This window comes from Jaculus jaculus, chromosome 7 (genome assembly GCF_020740685.1).
Source record: "Jaculus jaculus isolate mJacJac1 chromosome 7, mJacJac1.mat.Y.cur, whole genome shotgun sequence".
Lineage (NCBI taxonomy): Eukaryota > Metazoa > Chordata > Mammalia > Rodentia > Dipodidae > Jaculus > Jaculus jaculus.
The window spans coordinates 150,670,221-150,687,878 of NC_059108.1; the positions used below are offsets into that span (position 1 = coordinate 150,670,221).

General features: G+C 51.0%; 1 protein-coding gene across 6 annotated transcripts in view; it reads left to right on the forward strand.

Moving 5' to 3' along the window:
• Positions 1-17,658, forward strand: part of Bcl11b (BAF chromatin remodeling complex subunit BCL11B) — a 93,873-nt gene that overhangs the window by 28,981 nt on the left and 47,234 nt on the right. For 2 of the 6 annotated variants that reach the window (XM_045154618.1, XM_045154619.1), the window contains exon 3: positions 9,091-9,306. The exons of the other annotated variants lie outside the window; for them this stretch is intronic. In XM_045154618.1, the coding sequence (XP_045010553.1) occupies positions 9,091-9,306 (216 nt within the window). The remainder of the gene's footprint in view (positions 1-9,090; positions 9,307-17,658) is intronic. 6 annotated transcript variants of the gene reach the window in all.

Consider the following 17,658-nt stretch of genomic DNA (forward strand, 5'->3'; position numbering starts at 1 on the left):
GGTAGCTGTCAGACTGTTTGCCCCTTTGGAAGAAAAGGGGTGATTTTTGCTGTCTAATGGTAGGGGGCTGTAAAGCAGACTCACAATATGTATATTAAATGCCATCTACATACAGGAAACTCTGTTAAAGGAGCTACTTGGTTGAAAGTAATTACAGGCCTGTTCAATTTTTTCAGTCAGTGACATTTCAGACTTGGCTTAGAAACATAAAGCGGACGTAGAAGGATTTTGTTCTTACGTGAAGCAGAGCGTTCAACCTCGGTATTCTGTGTCCATTAGGAAAAGGTAAAAAGAAATGAAGGGGCAAAAAAGAATTGTCAGAGGGATTCAGAGGAGAGCTGAATTTTATTTTCATTGTAACAGGGAGATTAGTTGCATATAACTATAATGAATGCAAGTGAAAACAAAATATGCATTTTAGGGGTAGCAGGGACCCTATTTGAGTTTTAAAAAATAGTGTCTCTTCCAGCCTTTCTCTTTTATTTCCATTCCATCTAAAACAAGAAAGCCTGCGAGCCTTGAAGCTGTGAATTCCCTACCCTGTGCTGTTCTGTGACCGGGATTTGGGCAGAAACCAGGGTTGGAGTTTGTGGCACCTTCGAACCACAACGACTTCCTGAACCCACCAGTTTTCAAACATTATGGAAGACCAGATTTTTACAAGAGTCGGGTTTAGTACTGCCAGCTTATTCCTGTCAGGCCCAGTGGATGCTAGGGGGGCAAAGGCCATGAGATGCTGCCCATCAGCACCAAATGTGGAGATTCTTTTTCTGGGTTATTTTCCTCATGTGGCATGTGACTTTTGTCTTCACGATGAATTTTTTTCTCCCCCTCCATGAGGACACGCGTAAGGGACACCTGGCCAAGCTTATTATCAGAGTCATTTGGGAAGGGACTGAATCGTTCTGACCCCCAAGTCTCAAGTTCTTCATGTTTGGAACGCGAGAGACTGGGTGTCCAGCTTCTTGCCTGGATAAGTAGATGGCACATTTGCACCCAGTAGATAGATGTAGTGTGCTATTGTTGCTACGGATACAACTGAAGACAGAATTCCTGAAGGACCCTAACCGGGTTGCACTGGCAGCCAGGAGCTGCGAAACACTGACGTAGCTAACCCGTTTCCCAGCTTCTGATAAGGCCAAATCAAGAAATTGGCTTTTTTTTTTTTTTTTTTTGTGAATGAGATTTAGAGATCCCATGAGCCCCAGCTTTACCCTTGGCTTCGGTAGACCCCAGGCAATGAGTGCAGCCATTTAACGCATCTATGCTGCTGGTACCAATGTGAGTGCATGTGTATGTGTGGGGTGTGCATTTGTCTGTGACCTCTCTATGACAGACATGTGCATACACTTTTTTAATAAGTAATCAAACACATAGCCTTCTGGTGTCCTTAGGCCACACTGTCCCCAGAGTTGTAAGCCTCAGTTGGGTGGCTCTGCTTGCCCAGGTCACTTCCGAAGCCACCATTCCTAGGCCTCAGAAGCAAGAGCCTAACTTGCATTACAGCAGCATCAAGAGTACTGAGAGCTTCAGGGGTTCCCCAAGAGAGACTCAAAAAAACCCCAAAAAGAGTCCAAGCTGCGAGTTTCCCCCTGCAGGTGCCCACTTAGGGTCTGGAAGGCTGAGGCCAAAACAATTGTTCAGCCCCTTCCATGTTACCCTGGCCAGTTTATGGGAGAGGTTTCAAGGTTACCCTGACTCCTTGTCTCTTTGGGAGGGGAGGAGGTAGGAGGAGCCTCCCATAGGTTCTGGAATCTGTGATAAGAGCCTTACCTGCCCTTGGCTCTGGGTGTTAAAAGGGGGCATGCTTACCCCAGAGGACTTAGGCAGCTTTCACCCTAAGGAGGCTGGTACTGGTAGTCATGGAAGCGGGGGCTCCTGGACCCGGGGGAGGGGTGTGCCATGTCCCCGCTTCTGTTTACAAGACGGCTTGCCAGAGAGGACAGTTCTTCCCCAAGCCTGGTTTTGGTGTGTTGATGGAGGTCTTCTTTTAGACTCTGTCCTGACAGGTATTTTGGAGAGTAAAAACTAGGGGTTGTGGTGACTGTGTTTGGCGATTGCTGGAGTGATAGAGGGTGGAGGAGCTTAGAAGAAGGCAATCCAGGTTCCCACGTCCTTGGTTGGCTGTGCCATCTCATGATGGGCTCAGGAAGATGCCAAGTAGTGTCTTTGGTGGTCATCTTGGGAGGAGGCGGTGGCAGAGGTGCAGGCCCAGAGATGAGCTGCTGTGACCAGCCGTCTCTTTCTCTGCTACAGGCCCCTGACCGCTCTAAATCCAAGCAGAGCCAGGTGGTTTCTGGAGAAGTGAGGTAGGCTCTTTCACCTGAGCCCCATTCCTGTCCTCCCCAGCCATTCGAGGGTCCCTGACAATGAGCAGACAGCCGAGAGAAAAGGCCAGGCGTGGATTTGAACTGTGTCTCTCTGCCTCCCATGTGAAGACCCTGAAGGAGGTCTGTAAACACAGCTGTGCGAATCCCAGGGAGACCTCCTCTCTCCTTTCTGTTGCCTGTGTTCCAAAGGGCACTTACACTTTCATCCCTAAACCCACAACCCTGGCAGCAAGAGCCTGGATGTCTGTGGTGGCCCTCAAATGCTGCTGAGACTAAATGGTGGCTGCTGACTTAGAGTGGGAACCCTGAAGTGAGAGGTGGGACCTGGGGGGAGTTTCTAGGTCCCCATAGCTACGGGACAGTGAGGTGCACATTTTCCCATCCCACTTGCTCTTTGGTCTTGTCTTGGACACATGACCTGGATTTGTGGCTTTTTATGGCAATGGACGTTCTCTTTTGCTATCTATCTGCCTATCTATCTATCTATCTATCTATCTATCTATCTATCTATCTATCTATCTATTGATCTACTATCATCTATCTCTCTATCATCTATCTATCTATTGATCTACCTATCATCTATCTATCTATCTATTGATCTGTCAGTCATCTAGCTATCATCTCAATGAAATGGAAAAACAAGTATAATCTGTACAGGTTCCCACACCTTGGTAATTAAAAAGTAAGAAAAAGAAATGAAATTGTGGAACAAAGGAATTTATTTTTTGAGTCCTGACCCCCAGATTTGCATAGCAACAAAGATGTGCCCTTAGAATCCTTCAGCCACCACCTCCCTCTAGAAAAAGGAAACAGAGAAGATAGGATGGCCGGGCCAAGCCTTGTCTGTGGGCACCAGTGCCCGTCTCAGTTAAGCGACGCTCCTCTCCTTTGCAACAGGGAATTCCTCAGATGGATGCCATTGGCTGTTAGGTGTATTTGAACTATAGGATCATTTTACCAGCTAATACTGCTATTACGTGCTCTAGGGTGAACCCACAGTGCAGCTGTCACAGTGCAAGTGTGGCCTCAGCCCACATAGTGGGGACACTTCCCCTCCATAGTCTTTGGTCACATGGTATCTTTGGCCCTTAAGAGGTCCAGGCCAGGCCCTGGGCTGAGATTCCTACTCCCACTTCCTGTGTTTCGTGGAGGCCAGTCAGAGGAGACCTGAGATGTCTCGACTGTGTGTATTCAGTGATTCCTGCCCCCCCCCCCAAGGTGTCATGGTTCTATAGTCCTTGGACTCAGGATCAGCTTTCGCAGTAACATGTTATATCTGTGCCAATCTGGGCAGTGCCACCACATCATGGTGCCCCAAGCAGGCAGGTTCTCCATTGCCAGCCCCAGCTTTTCACGTTCGAGCAGGCTTCACCTCCATCTTCTCTCTCTAGCAAACCGGAAAAAGAATCTTAATTTCCTGTTGGGTTGGGAGGAGGCGGGCTGGACTCAGGCTAGTAATTCTTAAATATGAGCAATGCACTTGGCATCATGTTCTTTCTCTCTCCCCCCCCCCCCCACAGCATTTTTATCATCCTTAAGACAAAGTAGCTGGCAAAATATTTAAGTGATCAGAAACAAATGTTTTTATTTGCCCGCATGCGAATTGGGTTATCTGCCTATCTTGTTTATGAAATTTGGGGCTGCCTTTCCCGCACAGTATGTTCGCCTCTCAAATCTTTCCCAGACCCCCATTTCCATATTTCTGCGTGCTTGTTCTTTGTTAATCACTTGGCAAGCGCTTATTTGAATATTAAAAATTTCTTTAATCATCAAAGGCAGGAGCACAGTCTCATGAATATTCATATTTTCCCCCCTCCTCAGACTGGATTCTAGTTCATTACCCTGCAGTAAAAGCCAAACAGCCATCAATCGCCCTCATTACGGGCTCTGGCGTTTTGATTGGCTGCCTGCTGCCCAGAGCTTTTTTTTTTTTTTTTAAACTAACCCCCTTTCTCCTATGAGCTGTCTTGTACCTGCCAACAACTTAAAAAAAATCAACAATGCAAGAATAAATTTCTCTGGTTGAAAAACAACTTTGCAAACTTGTCAAACAGTCCTCTTGGCTTGCTGGTGCCTTAGTGGCCACCAGGATCACCTTCCTTTCTCCCCTCTTCCTCCCTCCTCATTTTCTCCCTATTAACCCTCCCCCCCAAAAATACCCAGACAAAAAATGGGAGAGGAGAGAGAGAATTAAATAAATAAATAAAAAGGGAGAAACTTGAGCCTCAGAGATGAATATTTGTCAAGAGAGTTGACGTAAGTTTCATTTGCATAATGACTTTGTACTTCTGCATTAATAAAATTTGCATATGAAGCCATGTTAATTACTCCTGATCATGCTTTTTGCATTCATGCATAGTAATTTTCTCCGACTTGTGAGAATTAATGTCTTGGCACGGGGGGAGGGGGCGCGGGGACTGTCAGGCTCCCTTGCCAGTGTCCCTCTTACACGCGCTGGCTCCCTGTCTGTCTCCTTCCTTGATCTATGACTCACTTCTGCACTATCAGTAGGAGTTCTCGCCTTAAAAAAACGTATCCGTTGAAAGGCACCAGTAGGGAGAAAAATAGACCTCTCGCACAGGCAGTGTATTCCAGGCCACCGCTGGAGCTGGGAACTCGGGATCACACACCCCCCACCCCCTCGTTTTGGGAGAGGTGGGCCCTGAGGACACAGCACCGGGAAGGCTCTTGTTTCTATACCCAAACTGGGCAGCTTCAGACATTCGTGTGTGTGTGTGTGTGTGTGTGTGTGTGTGTGTGTGTGTGTGCGCGCGCGCGCATGCATGCTCCTGGTGGTGGGCGTGTCACTGGTTAGTGCGCATGTGCGGTGCGTGGAGCTGAGCATCTGCAGGGCCCCGCTTGCAAGGGAGGTGGGCTGCAGGCACATTCGGAATGCTTCAAGCCCAGGAAGGCATTCGCATCCATCTTATCCCCTGTTTTGGTCTTACGAAACCTAGAGGACTTTTTTGGAGGCTTTTTTGGGACACATCTTTGTAGGCGATGTAAACAGCAAAAAGGCAGCGTTAGAATCTTCATAAGCTCAATATAGTCTGGGCACTTTCTTCACCTAAACGAGACTCAGTTTCCTCATTTTGGACAGGGGGATCATATCATGATAGGAAGGCCCTGGGCTTACTTGGGATCATTCAGGTATCAATTGTTTACTTCTTTCTTCCTAATTAAAATGAACTTCCATGGTACACAGTTGAGCTGCTAGGGTTTATTATTAAGCCCCCCGGATCCCATGTAAAGCCGGATGATGAAATCCCTCTGTGTCACACTGCCTTGCACATAGGTCTCTTTGGATTGGCTTGGACCTCAGAAGAAAGCATCTTCTATTTTTAAGAGGTACTGAGAATGGAGCCAGGGCTTCAACGCCTGCTAGGCAAGGGCTTGTGCTACAGCCTCAGCCCAGAAGGCTTGTTAAATTGTTTTTTAAATTTGAGAGACACAGAGAAAGAGGCGGATATATATATATACATACATACATACATATATATATATATATGTATGTATGTATATATATGTATATGAGAGAGAGAGACAGAGAGAGAATATGGGTGCGGCAGGGCCTCCAGCCACTGCAAATGAACTCCAGATGCATGCACCACCTGTGCATCTGGCTTATGTAGGGCCTGGGGAATCGAACCTGGGTCCTTTGGCTTTGCAGGCAAACATCTTAACTGCTAAGCCATCTGTCCAGCCCAGCTTTCTTTTTTAGGTAGGGCCTTGCTCTAGCCCAGGCTGACTTGGAATTCATGACATAGTCTCAGGGTGGCCTTGATCTCACAGCAATTTTCCTACCTTGGTCTCCTGGGATTAAAGGCATTGCAACCCTACAGAACTTTTTTTTTTTTTTTTTAAGAGTTCCTTGCCAGACTTTATAGGGTGTTGTCCCTTTGGGGCAGCAATGATGCTATGAGAAGCATTCTGACCTGGAAGGAGTGGAGAGAAAACTTCAAGGACTGGAAAGACGTAAGGAAAGTGACCAAGGGTGATGATCATGTGTGGTGACATGGCTCTGCCTGTGCATTATGGTGATCCACCCTTTCAAAACAAGGCTCCTGAGGCTCTGAGAAGGGAACCACCTTAGGTCACATGGCACAAGATGGCAGAAGAGGAATTTGAACCCAGCTTTCTCTCTGTCTCCCTTCCCTGAGCTTGCTATCTCTGTCTCTGCCCTCCAGGCTGGCATCCTCTGTCTCTGTCCCCTTTCCCCAGATTGGTGTCTGTCTGTCTGTCAGGCGCACATTCTGTCAGCAGGACTTAGGGACTGTCTTCCTGTTCATGTTCCAGGCTAGCACAGGATGGGGCTGGGAGGTGGCCTGGGACAGGTGCTGAGGCACAGAGACAACGTCCTCATCCTTGATTCTTAAAAAAATGAGGATTTGCATGTGAGGTTCATGTCCTTCATCCACAGCTTTGAGTGTTCACGCTCACGTCGCTGCAGCCCCAGGAGGCCTACACCAGGCTCCATGGATTTGCCTGTCTTGTCATGATATGGTGGCTTCTTGCTTTCGGAGGAACTAGGTTCCTTCAGTTACCCTGTGTTTAGAGGGGCCCTCTCGTGGGGTAGAGAGTGCTCTTAGTGCACCAGAGAGGCCCCACACCCTCTTAACCTGTCCTGTCCTGTCCAGTCCTGTGAGAACACACCCCTGGTGTGTGGCTTCACCTGGACTCTTCCTGGCCTAGCCCCACAGCTATTTTTCCCATTTCCTTCCTGCTCCTTAGGCCTTCTTCCCATCAGAAGGATGGAGTTGGCTCCCTTCTTATTTGGGACAAAGGCCACAAAGAGGCTCCCTGTGGCAGATCAGCATGATGTTCAGAGCTGGCTGATTGTGCACCCCTTCTCTCCACCCCCCCCCCGCCCCGCCCGTGCCAAGCCAGCCAGAACCAGTGCTGCGGCATTCGGCATTCTCCATCTCCACGTAGCTGTGGCTCTATCTCTGAGGACCCTGGTCGCTCCACCCCAGCTGCAACCGCGGATAGGGTTGAAGTATAGCCAGGTGTTGGAGACAGCTGGATTCAAGTCCAAGAACTTCCTTCAGCCTCACTTTCTTTCCTGCGAGCGGGGTTGACCTCCTGGCTGAGACTGGTAGCCGAACTCCATGGAGAGTCAAGGCCATTGGTAGTCAGGGTCAAGTGTGCAGTGCTCAGTGCTAGTGGGTTTCAGGCAAGCGTTCGTCTCCCTGAGGAGGCGGTCCTGGCTTGAGGCCCACACGAAGTCTGTAGCAGGGCCTTCCATTCAGCTCCTAGGGCTGGAGCTGCTCAGGGGGATCATTGGCCACACCCTTCTGGGGCAGTGCCAGCTCAGAAACATCCGGGGCCTTGGGCTAGTAAACGCATTATTAGCTCAGTGGGGCTAAGCAGTGTTGATGTTAACGTTGGTCTCTTAAGCAGGGCCGAGCTGTGGGAGGTGGGGGGGTCGTGGGGGGGCCGGGGTGAGTCTTCTCAAATGCTCTGAGGACCCTGATTCTGGATTCTCAGTTTAGAGAAGTGAGGCTACCAAGAAGAAAGCCCCCTGGTTTTAAAGCCAGGGAGTGAGATTCTGTAAAGCCTGCTCCTGCTAAGGCTTGCTGTTTGCTGTTGCCAAGGCCTCTGTTTCCCATCCAGGCAATGGGTATCCTACATCCCTGACCCTGTGGGGAGAGGGGCATGTTAGAAAGCTGGACTGGAGAAGACTGACAGTTTCCTGGCTCACAGCGGGCTCACAAGACCCCGTGGTTCTTCTGGGATGGGAGAGTTCCCCACAGCAGCTGTGGAGCGGGCGGGTTCCCACCTGTGAAGACCTGTGCAGGAGGGGAGCCCGTGGCCTTTGCGGCGGAGCCGGCCGGGCTCGGCTGCCGTCGTCTTGTTGATGTTTGCATGTCTCTCTGATGCTTCTCTGCTCAATCATTTACCCAGGGAATTTGGGCTTCTTCACTTGCGGTTTTGGCAAGGGCTTCACACAAACGTTTTGCCCTGGTGGTCTCTTAGCTGTGTAAGATAAACGGCCAAATCAAACCCAGGCCTTGCCGGCAGCCGAGGCACTGTGTGGGGCTGGGAAGAGGCGAGGCAGTCCCATGGACCTGGCGTTGCTGTCGCTGTGGTTTGTCAGAGCGGGGAGTGGGGACTTCTAGGCCAGGGTGGAGGTGTTGGGAGGAGTGTGAGCAGTACTAGGTCACCTTAGGGTGCTGGAGGGAGGAGGAAGCCAAAGGCGCCCAAAAGCTTTGGGGTCTTGGGTGCTGCTTGCCAGGGGCTGGAGGAAGGCCCCAGCTGGTAGTGAGCCAGGTAGGAAGATCACCAGTGCCCAGGCCGTTGGAATTAGGCTTATCCAAAGAGCCTGATACCTCATAGAGCTGTGGCTGTGAGCATCTCACCGCCACACAGGGGTGGCCCTGATTTTGGGGGATCAAATCCTCAATGGGTCCTGCTTGCTCCAGTACGTCACAGACGGCCCCTTGGAATTTTAACTAGGAGTGGGTCCTAGAAGGCCCTCTGTGCCCCACCCCACTGCACGAGAATGCCAGAGGCAGGAATCCTGGCTCCCCGAAGCCCTGCCAGGCAGCTGCAGCTGTTGCCCACCCCCCACCCCCCACAGTATCCCCTGCCCACCTACCTGAACCCTGGTTGTTCTCCCCACAGGGTGGTACACACACAGGTTCAATTCCTTTTGAAGGCTGGCCTGCAGCCCTGCACCCCGGGCCCCTTCCCGCACCCCAAATCCCTTGTGCAGTCCAGGGCCCAACTGACCAGTATTTTCTATTGTTTTCTTCTCCAGGGCCGTGCAGGCCTGCCCAGCTGCCAGCGATGGCCCCCATAGCTGCCTCCTCCTCCCACCCTCCCTCATCCGTGGTCACTTCACCTCTGCGCGCCCTGGGCGCCCTCCCGCCCTGCTTCCCGCTGCCCTGCTGCAGTGCGCGCCCTACCTCGGGCGACGGGACTCAGGGTGAGGGTCAGACGGAGGGTCCCTTTGGATGCCAGTGTCAGTTGTCAGGTAACAGCCGCCGCGGTGGTGAGGGCGGGCTCCCGGGATGGCTGGGTGTGCCTGGGGCAGATCTGGGGGACCTGAGGTGGGGCCCGTGGGAGAGATGCACAACCCCTACCCCAAAGGCACTCCGGGGGTACCAGGGGATATCAACTGAACTGTAAACCAGTGCCTGGAACCCAGGGATCAGGGCACCCTCACCCTCATACCCACAACCATTCTGAAAGTCCAACTCCCACAACGCACTGCCCAGCCACCACATTTCATCTCTTTGGGCTGTTTAGCTAAATCTTAACTGGATAACACTTAACATCTGAGGGTTTTGTCCCCCCCCCCCCAGTCCTTGCCCCTCCTCCCCAGACAAGGGTAGGACAGGATTCCTCGGTTGTCTGTGTGCATCTCCGGAGCCGTCCAAAATGCTGACTTTCTCTTCGGGACAATGTGTTGCCCATTAAAGTTAAAGAGGGAAAAAAAGAAGTCACTCAAAAGGAGTCTTTAAAAAGCTGTGGCCGTGGGCAGGAGCGAAACTCTGTGAGTGCCTGAGGGGGGGTGTGGAGGTTACTGGCTCTGTGCAGACCCCAGGTGCACACCAGCTCAGTGCCCCGTGTGCAGAGGGAGAGGGCAGAGTCGGCCAGGTGGGGACACACAGCCTCCACTGCTTCCCTCCCCAAGCACAGGCTTCTGTGCCCCCAGAGTGCGCGGGCAGACGGCGGGCCCTCCCTGCAGCTCGCGGCAGGGTCTGGTTTGTAAGACACCGTGGCCGCTGGAGCCCGAGGCTGACACAGACCCACGTGGCGAGCGGCCGTGGCCTGGTTTCCGTGGCACAGCCGGGAAAGGCGAGCGCTGGCTGCCGAGTGGGGGCAGATTCCATGTGTCCCTGCTTTGTCGCCAGGCACATTGCAGGCTTTCTTTTGACTCAAGTTGTGAAAGGAAAACTGTTTTTCTTGGGCAGGTCTTTCTTTTTTCATTGACACCGTTCCAAGGGCCATTCTCGTTGGAGCCTCTCTGTGTACAAGGCCGCAGCGGCCCCTGCTCTTAGGTGAGAATGCCTTGACCTTCCTGCCCATGGGGCTGTCTGCAGCCTTTGATACCCCCACTGCTGTGGCAGGTGAACATGTCATTGGATCTGCTGCCTAAGGGGCACCTATGTTTTCTTACTGGATTAGTGTTTGAATGCATAAAGTAGAGACCCAAAGTCACTCGGGAAGGAGTCAGACTGTTTGAGAGGAAGCTGGCTCCTTACCCTGGACCGCCTGGTCACTGGAGTGACAGAGGCTCTTTGGCTTGGCAGAGCTGTCTGGGACACTGTGGAAGAAAGACCTGCCTGGCTGTGCCAGGGACGTTGTTCATCTGGGCAGCTTCCCTGTCCTCCTGGCTTCCTGTAATTAGTGCTGTGGCCCCACAGCCCTGCCCCCACTCAGGGGGACTGTGCTATCAAAGATCAGCCTGAGTGTTTACAACTGGACTTGGTCAGGTTCTGCATGTAGAAACATGATCTCCTTGCCAGAGGCACACCACCGGCGTGGGGTGGGGTGAGATGCGGTGTGCTTAACCCTCTGTTGGCTGTGGTCCTCCCGGGGAGCTGCCAAAGTGGAAGGGAGTTAGCCACGAGGCCGAGTGCCTCTACTGCATGGCCAGGTTCTCCTGGTACCTTTATGTTGAGTGCCAACTGGGTGCCATGCCTGTGCTCATTTTACAAACGAAGGAGAGGGTGAAGGCTGAGGGAACCCATGACTGGGCCAAGGTTGCAGAAGCGGGATTAGCTCTTGGGGGCCTCTGCCCACTGAGACCAGGCTCGGTGGAGGACAAACAATCTCTGTCCGGAACCGTCGTGGTACGTGAGGAGTCTGCCTATCTAGTATCCCTAGGCATTTGTATGTGGCCTTGCCTGTGAGCCTGGCCGCAACCCAAAGCTTTCTCACCTCCTGAGGTCTCTCAGTGCACATCCGTTCACTGGCTCATTCCTCTACTCATGTGGGCTTGTAGACCCTGTGAAAACAGGCAGAGTCAACACACGTGGGTCCCTGTCCGCTTGTAGTTTGTAGTCTGGGCCCGAGGACCTGTCCAGAGGCTGAGTGGATGGGATAGAAGAGCAGGCAGAGAGGAAGAGGCTCTCATTGAGTGTCTGTCTGCTTCATCTGTAAGGTGGAGGCCACCTGGCTGTCGAGGGAGCCCATGCTTCGAGGCTTTATTGCACTGTTGGGAGGGAAGGAGAGGGGATAGGGAAGGCTCATGTTTGGTTCCTGGTGGCTCCGCAGGGACCTGCTCTTCCTTAGGCCCCTTCCTTCCGTATCCAGTCCTACCCTCACTCATTGTTCAGCTCTGTTCATTAGCCTGCACCAAATTGTGCCACCATATTTTCTGATCAATTTCAGTACCTGAAAGTATTTTCTTCCAGTAGATTTTGTCCTTTTGTGGTGTTGTCCCCTGCACAGGGCTGTTCACCTCAGTGTTCTTTGTGCCTGTTTAATTAGTGGCTGCGGTGGAGGCATTAAATTCCTCATCACCCCTAGGAAGGCATCTGTAGTGAAGATGGAGCGCAGCCGTCAAGATGGAGTGGGCTGCCAGCCTCACTTTGTTTTCTGATCAGGAAGCTTTGAACTTACCTCTCCAAATTAACATGGAAATGCTGTGTTTCACATAGGTTAATTGCATGCCTAGAAACGTACTGTACTCTAGGTTATTTGTAGAGGGGTGAGATCTCCGAGAGGAGAAAACCTCCCAGGTATGTTGGGCTCTCCAGGGATCCTAGCCAGACCTCCCTTGGATGGTGAGAGCTGGGAGAAGAGTCATGGAGCCTGTTTCTTGTGGAGTCTGCTGAATTCAAGTACAGTTCTGAGTGAAGGCTCTCCCAGACATAGAAAGGTCTCCCCTTCCACAGAGCCCCAGCCTGCAGTTCATCTGTTAAGGCTGGTGGCCTTGAACATGACATTGCCTTTCAAGGCTTTGGCTTCCCACTCTGTAAGAAATGCATATTACATATATGTATGTAGCATGTCAAAGCGAAGATCCTCAGGTGGATCTGTGTAACATATCAGTGTGGCTCAGCTTTGGCTGGGCTGGGCGAGGGGCCTGGCTAGTGTTCCAGAGCACAAGCTGGGGCTCCTAGGGGAAAGCTGAAAGTCACCGGGCTCTTCTCTTGTCCCCAGCTCTTCCCTGTTTTGAGGTTTCCATGGTGGGAAGGTGGTCACCAGAGTCCTAACAGGTCACTAAAAGGGAGCATAGCTAGGTGTGTGATCTCAGACAAATCAATTATTCCTTTTGCTCCTCAATTTCCCAATCTGTGAAATGGGCTGAGGATAGTACCTGCCCCAAGGTGCTCTGAACATTTTGCATGTGGTCATACAGGTCAGGTGCTGAGACCAGTGTCTTGTAGTGAACGTGCACCATGGAGGCTGTGAAGGGGCTTTGCACCTTGACAGCATTATGTATGTGGTACCATGCAGCACTTCCCTTAAGCTGCATCTTGGTTTCCATGCTTAATGGCATTTAGCCTCTTGGCTGGCTCTGTCATGTAGCAGCATTAGGAGGTGGAAAGGGAACTGGGACACTTCATTGCATATTTAAAAGCTGCAAATGGTCATCCGCCAGAGTGATTAATACACGCGCTTGGTGAAGTTCAAGGTCTCACGCAAGAACACACAGGATCCAGACTTGGGGAAGTGGAAGTGTTTGGATTTAATAGAGGGAGTCAGTTGCAGTCATTAGTATATGCTGAAATCACAGGGCGATCTTGTAAAGTTAAATTCAATTTACTTTTCTACTGAAATTGTGCTTGCTGTGTTATTTAACTAGTCTGGGGTTTCTTGGCATGGGTTAAAGGGACAATAAAGATAAAAGAATACCTGTAAGTAAATAGTAGGTTTAACAGTAGAATCTATCGTTTTCTCCTCCTTCAATTATATCCCAGTGTTCGTTTTGTGTTGGTTTTATAACTAGAGCTGTCCAATGGGAGGCTGTGGATCAGACCACCCTAGCTGTGGAGGCTTGATGCAATTAATACAGTCTGTCTGGAAAGTGGCCTTATTTCTGAAAGTTTTATGTTAATGATATGGTCTGCGCTCTGTGAATTTCATACCAGAATGAGGAGTGAGCTGTAGTTTCTTTCTGGACTGGGTTTGATTAACAGCAGGGGATCACTTGGGCAGCCACTCTGGAGGGCTGAAGGGGGACAGAGACAGCCTCCTTCCTTGGTCCTGTCAGGGAGCTGCCTAGATATGGCCCATAGGGTGCCTGAGGCATCCTGGAGGGCATTCAGGCCTCCATGGAGACTGGAGAGAAGGGCAGGCATGGGGGTGAAGAAGAGAGGAGCCATGGGGGTGAGGGAGGTATGTAGCAGGGTCTCTCTGGGGAAGGTGCCACACATATTCACAGGCTCACTGTGTTGAGAAACCTTTGTTGCCCCAGTGCCAATGTTGTTGGCTCACTGTGGGAAAAAAAAGATCTCAGGGAGTTATTAAAAATTTAGGGAGTTGGGCTGTAGCTCAGTTGGCATAATGCTTGTGTAGCATACACAAAGCCCCAGGTTGGATCCCCAGCCCTGACATAAAACCAGCATGGTGGCTCATGCCTACAATGCCAGCACTTAAGAGGTGGAGGCAGGAGGATCTTAAGTTCCAGGTCAACTTGGCTATATAGTGAATTTGAGGCCAGCCTGGGATACATGACAGAGAACTGTCTCAACAAGAAGATATTAGGGAGTCTCCGTATGCGTCACAGTGCCCCTGCAGAGCGTGGTGATCACTGTGGGCCAGCCCCAGGCTCCTGGGGCCTTGCTGGTGTTCGCAGCATGTTGGGATGGCTTTGCTGCAGTAGCTGTCCTCCTCTGCCTGTCTGAGATCTGCATGCCACCCTCCACATCTGGACACATGCCAGAGGCAGCCAGAGAGAGAGCGGCAGGGCCTCCAGCATGCAGGAAGGCAGTGTGCACAGAGGTGGAGAAGCTGAGTGATGGGGTTCTGGCTGACTGAAGACAAAAACAGAACGCACCCCATCCACGTAGCTGGGGAAGTCACCTCTCTATCAGCACCAACAGGGATCAGAGTGGCCAGGGAGTGGAGCCAGAGAAGGGACAGTGACTGCCCAGCGTGGGTGAGACCACACCAGCATGACTGTCCTCAGATGAAAGCGACCCAGCAATGTGCTGGAGTGGACGCCACCGCTAGCTCGCCAGATACCATTTCACCCTCTGAGCCGGCCGTTCAGACACTGCGAAGGCACAGCTAAATCAAAGAATTCTGTTCAAATCCGTACAAGATGTTGCTGTTTTTTCTGCTCTGACAGGAGAAGCATTTGGAAGTGCAGTTTCTTTTTCTTTCTTTCTTCCCTTTTTTTTTTTTATAGCTGTCTTAAAAAGGAGTTTGGCTGTTTAGCACAGCTGGTGCTCATTACATTACGGACTAGCAATAAAATAGCATGTGTAATTAATTTTTAATGCAGCGCTAGATGCAAGGCTTTCAAGCAGTTAGTGGATGTGAAGACCCAGCTCTGGCTGTGGACATCAGAGACCTCAGAGCCAGGCAGCCACGATCTCTTTTTAAAGGGAATTTGAAAGTGGCCAGGGAGGCTGGGCGCTGCTCTCCACGTGGAGTGGAGCATGTCTGGAAATGGGCTCACCTTGGGTGACTTGAGATGACCTCAGGGCTTCTGAGAGATCATCTCACTTGACCCTTTTGGTATATAGATGAGGAAATGGAGGCAGATGATGGATGGCAGAGCCAACTGGTATCTGTGTCCCTGGGGCTCTACACAGTAGGCAACATTACCTCTCTTGAGCTCACATTGAGAACGGGCTAAGGACTCCTGTCACCTACAGGTGGATGCTTAGAAAACAGATTCTGTGTGGCCCACTAGACTCAGCATGACGCTTCCCTCTCCCAACACAAATGGATTTAGCAACAGGTGGCCTTCTGACAGCCCTCAGACCCTCAGTTTGTCCCTCTATGGTGGGACACACCTTTGTGCATGTTTCAGGTGGGAGACCTGCCGGCGCCTGTGCCTCGGAGGCTACTCTGCCATCATGTCTTCCCTGGGCCCTGCAGCATGGATTTGTTTCTGACTTAAACATCATAACCCACTCCAGAAGCCCTGTCCTGGGAAGCCCCAGGGCTGGGCTATCCTTGGTCATATTCATTCTCAGTGTAAATGGGTGTGAACACATGACCTCCCAGGATATCCTCTCTCTCCCCAAGCATCAGTTTCCCCATTTTTCAAATAAGGGCATACACAGCTCCACTGGGAGGACTACCCAGTAGCTATCACTGGGGCATGGCCTCAGCTGGTCATGTCTGTCATGTGGGGGCAGGGAGAGCAGGCTGAGGTCTTATAAAGCACCGACTGTGGTCGCCTTGGGTACCTGGATCTCTGACATCTAGTTCGCTGTTCCAGTGATGGTGGCTTGCCTGAGACTTGCTGGTCATGCATGTGCCTGATCCTGGCCTAGAAGGAGGGGCACAGAATTGAGTGCAATAGAGTCCTTGGCATGTGGGAACTAGTGTGCCCTGGAGTTTATTGGATTGATTTGCCCGGAAGGTGAGGACAGGGTTGTGGAGAGGTGCCTTCCAGTCCTGTGGGGTCAATGGCAAATTGAACAGGGGCATTTATTTGGTAGGGTTTATGGATACCGAGCACCTCAGACCTCCAGAAGGAGGAGTGGGCATTGAAGAAGACCGCTGAAAGAGGCACAATATTGTTTTGGCAGATCTTGAACAGGGTTTCTGCATTCTGGCCTGTCCCAGGCGGACTCTGTCTGTCATCCTGCTCTTGAGATTCTGTGGCAGTCTTGGCCTGAGGATGCCCAGATCATACTTGTGGACACACCGGAGACCCGGCTGAGGGTGGCTGCCATCTGAGAGAGAAGTGAGGAGATACAGACACGTAGTCATGTTTGGATGAAGAATTGTCCTCTTTCTTCTTACATGGGCCCGTGAGGTCATTTCTCTGCACTTGAGAGAAAATGGGTTTGGGGTCTTAGGACAGCCTGAGGCACTTTTGTGTGCTTGAGGGTAGGGGGTGAACAAAAGCGACTCGACTTTTCAAACCCAGCAGAGGGGGCGAAGGGGCTATGTACCATGCATATTTCTCAATCATCTCCAAATACTTTAAACCATGAAACATGGTTTATCCAAACACAATCAAGGCTAGCCAATTTGATCCAAGCAGTGGTGGGAAGAAACCTGGCTGTGTGTGTGGGGGGGGGGCATCTTTCCACATGGGACTCCCCACTCTCTGCTAGAATGTAGAGGACTTGCAGCCTACCCAGCACTGTGGATCCCCTCTTTAGATAGCACTCAGTAATTGCTAAGGGCTGGCCTGGCATGTGTGGTTACAGGGAGCAGGTAGCAGCCTGTCTCTCCATCCTGGTTCCTCTTACACTTGGCAGTGGCCACAGTGAGCCGCTATTTCTGCAGCCCCATTGTGTGTGAGGCCCTTGGCAAGATTGTTCTCAGCAATGAATTTAGGCTTCCTGGCACCTCCTTCTTTGAAGGGTAGCCTCTGCCATGTGGCATAGGACTGACATCCAAGAGGTGGCGTGATTGGCACATCTCTGACACTGACAGAGCTTTGGGGTCTGAACCCAGTTTTCCCTGATTCTGGGGCCTGTCACCCTTTTTTGTGCTGGACTTCTATCTGGTAGGTGCAAGTAGGGAGTGGTGTACGCTGGTGAATCATGGAGCTGCCGTGGGGCTGGCCCTTGCCCTGGATAGCAGAAAGGGTCAGAGGGCTTGGAACTTCTTCAAGGAGGTTCATGCAAACCCAGGTGTACTATCTGCAGAAATGAGCAGATGGGATCTTTTCATAAACTAAACATATTTAATTATTGCCTTTTAAAAAATTTAAATTTATTTATTTATTTGACAGAGAAAGAGGGAGAGAGAGAGAGAGAGAGAGAGAGAGAGAGAGAGAGAGGGAGAAAATGAGTATGCCAGGGCCTCTAGCCACTGCAGATGAACTCTAGACTTGTGCACCCCCTTGAGCATCTGGATAACGTGGGTCCTGGGAATCAAGACTGGGTCCTTTGGCTTTGTAGGCAAATGCCTTAACCGCTAAGCCACCCCTCCAGTCCAAAATTATTGCCTTTCTTAATAAGAGGTGAGGACTGGCTGATGGGGGAAGGCCTATACACCCTTCCCACACCCTGCTGGGTGCAATGGTGTGACTGGTGCTGAGTTTAGCCACGCAGCTTGCTCTCAATTTCCTTGTTGTATGTGTGGTTTTAAGCCACCTCATTTATTCTGGGTTTAATTGTAAAAGAAACCATTGATTGAGAGCCCGTGGTGTGCCATGGGCTTTACATGTAGTGTCTCTACCGAGAATCACAACACACCAGGATCACCATGGATCTTATTTTTTATTGTACTG